Here is an 8025-nt window from a genome sequence, read left to right on the forward strand (position 1 = left end):
GGAGGGACCTCAAGGGTCTGTTAGTCCAAACCCATGCACAAATACAGGAACACTCTTGTGTTTCCAAGGCATCTGTCCAGGATGCCTGTCCAACCTCTTGTTGAAAACCTCCATTGAAGGAGATCCCACAACCTCCTGAGGCAGCACATTCCATTTTCCTACTGTTCTTGTAGTAAGGAAGTTTTTTCTGATATTTGTTCTGAACCGGTTTTTCCTGCAGTCTAAACCCACTGCTACATGTCCTGCCTTCCATGGCAAAGGAAAACAGCCTCTTTGTGGCAGCCCTTCAAATATTTAAAAATAGCTGTCATGCCTCCCTTAATCTCCTTTGCTCCAAATCAAATATCCATAATTTGTTCAACCTTTCCTCATGCAGCTTGCTGCCAGCCTCTGTCGTCTTCATTGCTTTTTTCTGGACCCTGTCCATCCTTCTTAAAATGCAGGGTCCAAAACCAGCATCTACAATCGCTCAGGCCTAACCACCACCAATGAGTACCTCCCATGTCTTACTACATTATTCTTTAATTGCCGCCCAGGACAGCGTTTGCTTTCCTTGTGGCAAAATTAATACTCAGCCTCCAGTTGCTTTGCTGTGAAAACTGTGTTGAATTAGTGGCACTTTAAAGACAATTGTACTGCACGCCACTGACTGAAAGCAGTACTTCTTGAAGCAGCCTGACCTTGTGGTGGCATGTTGGACTCTACCCCCATCCCATTTCCACAGCCAATGATAGCAACGTTCACTTATCCCTACATTTGGCCAGCTTTTACTGCTGCAGTATAGGCTTGCTTAGATGTTTTGTGACCAACCCCCTCCCCACATAAATCTAGCACAAGCAGTGCTCTTATCTACCTGCAGAGATATGCAAAGGGATACGTATCAAGAACAATGCAACTCATACCTTCACCAATTAATAACTGGAGGCACTTCCTGGGTTTGTTTTTTCTAAGAAAACCCACAGTTTATTGTTGAAGAGTTGATTCATATAATTGCTCTGATTTCTTTGTTCCTTTTGAGGAAAACAGCTTTTATATAAAGAATATTTACTTTCCTACTTAATTATATTTAGAGAATGTATTACAAATTTTCCTGTCAGTTCATGAAAGACAAGGCTTCTTGTGTAAATCAGGAATGAGATATTAATGGCAATGATGAGCTACTCATTAGAATACACAGCAGAAGGGCATTTTGTCTAGCAAACGCAGCACAATGCAAGCTGGTTCACCTGAAAGCCACAATCCTTAGATACATGAGGTTTGGGGATCCAGTGCATTGCTGGCCAGCCAGCTCTAGGGATGGTGTTTCAAGTTCTCCACCCTGTAGAACGGAGTGAAAACAAGCCACTTTGCATTGCTAAGCTGTCAGCCTTGGTAGTACCTGCATATTTAGAGGTCTCAGTACTAACAAATGAAGCTGGTCAGTGCTTTCTGCAGGTACGGGACAGAACAGCTCCTTCTCAGAAGCTCCACTAATTATACTGTGGCTCTTGACTGGAGAGAGGCGAGTCAGATTTGGATGTGAAATAAACAGTGGCCTAAGTGACATGTAGGTGAGACACCTCGAGCTGTGCAGCTGAAGGGGTAGGCACACAGCAGGAGAAGTAATTGCAGGAAGGAAATAAGTCTGCTCTTCCCGCTGCAACCTCACCCATTTTTGGACCCTCAGATTTACACCAACCCAGAGGCATAACTTACAGCATCACCTCCACCCCCACTGGATTTGCCCCACATGGCTTCTGGTACATTGTATGTATACAGTGGGATAGAAGGACTAACTTTACCAGCATCATCGCATGCCTCAAAACTGAAAGGATTCCTAAATCCAGCCTGTGACGCAGGCAGGTGAATTGCGCATTCTGCACTGGGCCTCCTCAGCACTTCTTATGGCTTTCTACAAAGGTGCCGACTAGGAGCGTGCCAGTTCTGACTTGTGCCCTGATGTCAGGTTTGTGCTTTAACGTGAAGACGAGGGCTCGCACTGTCCTGCGATATGGTGTGCTAATGAGACGGGATGAGAGATGAAACACTTCTCGCTCAATATTTTCAGCCAGCGGGTGATCAATCTGAAAACAGCAAAGTATAAAATTAGATCCTTGCGTTTAATAAGGAGACCAATGGATTGAAATTGGAGTTTGGTGCTTTTCAAAGTTTCTTCATTAATCAGCTGAAGTTCAAGGAAATCTACTTCCCATCACAAGTGAAACAGGAAGGGGAATTTAATTCCACCCTCGCAATTAAGGAACCATGCAATGCGGTTAGTAACAGAGAGCTCGTTCTCATGTCCAGCTGGGTGGCAGTACTTTGCCATCACAAAAGACACCTAAATCTGCAACCAGCTTTGCAGTTAAAGTACACTGCGCTGTCCCCATAAAGCTCACATTTGACCTGTCTGATATAAGGCACCTTGGACGCTATTTCGGACTGCAATTTAACAGCAATTCTAAGATGTTCCAAACACTTGGCATCTCTGCCTGGTGCTATAAAGGGAAATGCAGGCTCTTTGTGTGGAAGGAGGTGTAATTAAGGATGCAGAAAGGGATTTGCTAAATGCTAATTATATAGTTATTACTTCAACACACGCCAAAACCTGTAATTTGGCACAGCCTGGAAATCTGGAAAAAGAAATGAAGGAATGAATGAAATGACCGCTGCCCACCACCAAAGGGATTTCATTTTACTTTTGCCATTAGTCATAGAGAAGCTCCATGTTTCACAGGGGAGACTCCAGATGTTTGGAGCACTGTTCACCCCAGCTGCTGGTCTCATCCCTTTTATTCTTACTGCTCCTCAGCCCCCCCTCGGTCACACCTGTCCTTGTTCCTCCTCTTCTCACCTTCCTTTGGTCCACTGAGACCTGGACCGTCCCCCATGCCTAGGTCCCTCTCACCATGGTCCTTGCACATAACTCTCTCATTCCCTTTGCTGCCTTTCAGTTACTGGTATCCCTACTTTTCTCTTGCCTGCCTATCTACTCCATTCACCCTGCAGATGGCAAAACTGCAGTAGGAAGAGTCATGCTGAGGGGAACAGCATTTTCTCCTACTGTTCTTTGCAGGTAAATCCTGTTGCAATTTTAACCTCTGCCCATCACTAGCCAGTTTTGGGGTGACATTCATTGCCTTCACATGTCATGGCAGAGGGGAGATTTCAACCACTGACTACTCTCTATTCAGATTCTATCACCAGGTTCCTCTGGCCAGAACACAGAGACCTGGTTTGAACCAGCAACCTGCAAAGAAAAAGCTGAGTACTGCATGATCAGTCCTTTGCAGCACCCAGTCACTGTGGAACATTCCCATGATGAGTGACCCACTGTTGTTATTTGAGAACAGGGAAGAGCTTCTTTCTAACGCACCAGGAACTCCATAGCCACCCTGAGAGGACAGGTTACTCTCAAGACTTAACAGACACTTTATTTATTTTTAACTTTACTTATGTTTTTTTAACTTTGCTGTGTAACTGAGTGCTTACTGCTTGCCAGCTATTGAAAGAATAATTAATAAATAAATCAAAAGAATAATAATTATAGAGTTTAATATAATAGTCCTGTTGATCATTAAGCCTCACTGCCAGTCCTGTTTTTTGCTTAATGATACCTCGGGGATCTGGTATTTACCACCTCTTTATATATTATTGAGGTTTTTTCTATGTTTTTGCAATAAATTTTAATTTGCAAGCACTTAATTACAGCACTATCAAACAACCCAAACATCTCAGTATAGCTTTCAGAGCTATGAAATGGGAGAGGGAACCTACACATCCTCCTAATTTCCTCTTTCCTCTATATAATCTAAATGTAATGGAACTGTCCCATGTGCTAACTGTGTGAACAACACTACAGGTTTCATTTTCAATTACATGATTTACCAGGGGAAAAAAATTCTCCTTTTGAAACAAAGCTGCTTACAGAGCTCACTCCATCTCTCTAGCAGTGCTAACTCATCTTGGCTAGGAGAGCCAGCAGAAACATTACCTCTAGTTCCAGAGCTTCGCACAGCAGCTTCCGGGCATTCTTTCTGAGAGTCTCTGTCTTGGCATCGCTCCTGACTTCTATTGACGGCCTGTTTGCATGGTCTTTGATGAACGTTCGCCATTCAGTGAAAACTTCTTTTGCGAGCCTGGCTACGTCACAGTCTGAATGCTTGCGCATCTTATTCACAGTGTGACCTGGGAAAAAGCAACAGGGTTGGTTCAGTTACAGACAGTGGGTAAGTGAGATACAGACCAGGCAGCCCAAGTAGCTAGTGCATGTCGGTATCAAAACAGCAACAGCGAGCTATAAAACATTACTTCTAGTATTGTGAAGTACTAGAAAAAGGCGCATTTGCCTATTTTAATGTACATTAGCTAAAGAGTATGGTTTTCTGCGTAGATGTGCCCTAGGGCACTTAGTTATCCATATGGAAAATGTGGGTAATGCTTCCCCAGGTCACTGAGGTATAGTGAAGCAACTGGAAAATACATAGCTATACAGGTGCCCAGAGGTTGGTCAGTCTAAGCATAAAGCCTTCAGCATTGGCCTATACAAAATAGAAACAGTTTCTAAAAACCTTTTTAAGGAAATGGATACATCACATGATGCTTATGGTATTTTCTTTTTTTTAAACCAGTAAGTGTGAAAATGATGATTCCTATCCTAATGTTTTCCAGTCAGGATCGGGGACTCATGCCCACACCCAGAGTATTAGCCAAGGACTGTGGCACACACCTTCTGGGAGGGATATAACACTGAGCAGAAGGGGTGTCAAACATAAGGCCCATAGGCCAGGTCCTTTCCACAGAGCCGTTCTATCCAGGCTAGCAGTGGGCTGTTGGGAGTTGAGGGTGTAGACAGGGAAGGAGTAGCCTGCCTCAGAGTCCAGGGCCCTTGGGCCCTGGTGGACATAGCAATTGGCAGTAGGAGAGCAAGCAAAGGCCAATACAACCCTGGTCACCCTCCAGCTGCTTCTCCTGTCACCACTGCTGCAGCCTTATCTCCTCAGCTACCAGCCCTGTGCTGGAGCTGCCACATGCCCCATACCAAAGCTAGAGCTGCAGCTGCAGCATGGGACATGCAGCAGCAGCTCCAGCTTTGGCACGGGCATGCAATGAGACCCAGAGCAGTGCCACATGCCCCATGCCTGACCTGAAGTTGCCACTGCTGTAACATGCCCCAGGTTGGATCTGACCTGCAAGGAGCTCCATGGTCTGGATTCAGCCTGGGCACAAGGTGGGTCTGACACCCCTGCCCTACTGGATATTAACTGATACCACCATTGGCCAGAAGATGGCACCATTAGTCCTTGGCCTTAGTACAACAAAATCCTGTTCTCATCTATCATTAGGACAGACCTGGTAGACAGGTGAAATGGGCTAAAATCAGCAAATTACGTTACAGAATTTAGAAGCAGGGTAGATCACCCCTCCTGCTCCAGGTACAGGATGCTACTGCATGAGAAGGGGCTCAGCCATCTCCCTGGCACTACCCTTCTGCCCCGCCAGTATGTCAGGAGGTGCTCTCTGCACTGGAGATGTCTCAGGATGAGGACAGAGTACTAGGGTAGCTGCTACAAATGAGCAAAGCTATGGCAGCTGTTCCCAAACTATGACAGATTGCACACCACCAATTTAAAATGGCACCACCAGCAAGTTTTTGTCAGATAAAGTAATTATAATAAATCTGTTAACGCGTACCACTGACAGGTTGTCTGAGTACCCCTGGTAGTATGCATACCACAGATTGGGAACTGCTGCTCTATGTTCATGGCCCAGGCCTCCAGCAAATCCCAAGGACTCTTTTGGGTTTGCACATGGATCCCATATCTCAGTCTGCAAGAGAGCAACCTCCTACGCCTGCAGTCAAGAAAGTAGAAGAAATACCCACTGAGGTATGTACCACCTTACCCCTCCTCCCACAGGTTTTATCATGGAAGAGAGTGATGCACAATTGATTATAAGTAGGTACCATCCAGATAATTGTGAATAATTAACTGCGAGTTGCTGCCACTCGGTAGCAGCTCTGCAGGCTAAGTCCTGCAGACTGTGTGGCTACTACTAATAGGATTTTAATCAATGAAAAGCCAAAGGTTTAGGACCGTTATTAAAAAATATTCTCTCTGCCCCACCCCTTTTTTTCAGAGGTGTATCAACATTTCTGAACTACTCTCATCTGTATAGAAAATACAACAGCCAAAGGACTCAAGTCAAGCTAATGTTCATCCTCTAAATTAAACAACACGTACCTATTTTTGTTGAAAGCAATACTTTCTTGGAAGGTAATTTCTTCTTTAATTCCTCCAAGACTTCAATCAGATTCTCCTTAGATTGACTGGGAAGCTCCAGCATAGATTTCCATCTTTTTATGTCTTCTATCACCACAACTCTCTGGGAAAAAGAAAAGTAATTAGGAACGTGGAATATTCTTATGGCAAATAAAGACATTGGCCTTCATCTCAGCTAATGGGGCTGTTATCGACACATGAATTATTGATCATGACATGAACCAGAGCACAGAAGATGTGATGGTCCAAAATGACGGGTAATTGCTTGAGAGCAGGTCCCTGTTGTAAATCAGGACAGAAGAATCTAGAAGGCAAAGTGCGATTCTTCATCTTATTCTGCCAAACTTGGGGCACTTAATAACCAGCGTCTCCAAGGAAAATAAAGAGTTATGCAAGTGTTCTGACAGGGGGAAGCCCATCGGACAAATGTCTCTGAAGACAGAGAGGATGAAGGGAGCAAGCTGGGCAAAGCAGCTAATTACAGGCCGCCCTCAACTTAAGGCGTTTCAACTTGCAACGAATGGCGCTTGTGACATTTATAAACAGACACCCTGTTCTGACTTTCTGACATCGGTTTCGACTTGACGACGCTGGATCCGACACCACGCCAGCAAACAAGTTCGCTGCAGCGCCCGTCTCTGAAGAGCGTCCGTCCAAACTTCCTGGGATGCTTTCTTTAAGAAAGCGGACGAGACTCCAGAGAAACCTGCAGCCAGGACTCCTGCAAAGATGCCAGCCAAGAGCCCTTCAAAACACCCAGCAAAGTCGCCTCGAAGAAGCCCTTCCAAATCAACAGGATTGCTATTGACAATATAAATACATAGATTCATAGACAGTTACAGGGTGGGAGGGACCTTGCAGATCATCGGGTCAAGCCCCCCAGAATACATTCCTGTCGCTATATATGATATTATCGAGTACAAAATTCTGGGTTATTTTTGGTGAAAACTGGGTACCAGGCCTCGGTTCAGGAACCATTTCCACACTTAGAACATCCTTTCCCACAGGGAAATCGGTCCTGAGTGATGATGTTTCGACTTTGGGCGCAGTCGTTGGGAACCGACGGAGTCGAAAGTCAGAGGGCAGCCTGCATGTCCTCGTTATTAGCGGGGCAGCTGCAAGCAGAGCCCAAACGTCGCTCGCCTCGGTTTTAAAGACCAGGAAGGGCGGCGGGTTGCCCTCGCTCGTGGGCAACGGCGTGTCGCCGCTATTCGCGCGCTAGGGACCCGCTCAGCCGTGCGGGAAACTGGGGGACGCTGCGAGACCCCGGCTGTGCCGGCCCCCAGACCCGTTTCTGCCACGTTGACAGGCCGCGCGCACGACTGTGTGGTGTCCCCCTCACAGCCAGGCCGAACGGGGGGTCCCTGCACCCGCCCCCGGTACCTTGAGGGCCTCGAGCGTGGCCTGGCGGCAGGCGCCGGGGACCGGACACGGTTGGCGGGGGCCGCCCTGTGCCCGGGGCCGCCGCGTCACGAAGCGGTCCATGGCCGCCTAGCAACAGCCCGGAAGTCGCCCCTTCCCCTTACCGCACGGCGCTGAAGTCCCGCCTTACTGGTTCCGCTGCGAGCCGAGGGAACTGCGCCTCCCAGCAGGCCCCGCACGGAGCGGGGGGGGGAGTTCTCGCGATACCCCGAGGGCAGGAAGCGGCGCTGTCAACATCCCCCTGCTCCCCGCAGCGCAGGGCCAAGATGGCGGCGCGGGCCGGGGGGCGGGTGTGGCGGTGGCTGCTGCTGCTGCTCGCGGGCTGCGGCGCGGGCTGGGCGGC

The 8025-nt window shown here is 47.4% G+C and overlaps 1 protein-coding gene across 1 annotated transcript; it reads right to left on the bottom strand.

Annotated features, from left to right (window-relative positions):
- Positions 1–934: 934 nt before the first annotated feature.
- Positions 935–7770, bottom strand: TCEANC2 (transcription elongation factor A N-terminal and central domain containing 2). Its single transcript, XM_019501268.1, has 4 exons — positions 7644–7770; positions 6222–6363; positions 3974–4167; positions 935–2063 (listed from the first exon to the last, which is right to left on the bottom strand). The coding sequence occupies exons 1-4, from the start codon at positions 7743–7745 to the stop codon at positions 1872–1874; spliced, it is 630 nt and encodes a 209-aa protein (XP_019356813.1). The 5' UTR covers positions 7746–7770; the 3' UTR covers positions 935–1871.
- Positions 7771–8025: the final 255 nt, after the last annotated feature.

The sequence above is a fragment of the Gavialis gangeticus genome, unplaced genomic scaffold (assembly GCF_001723915.1).
Source record: "Gavialis gangeticus isolate Ggan-Ray unplaced genomic scaffold, GavGan_comp1, whole genome shotgun sequence".
Classification (NCBI taxonomy): Eukaryota; Metazoa; Chordata; order Crocodylia; family Gavialidae; genus Gavialis; species Gavialis gangeticus.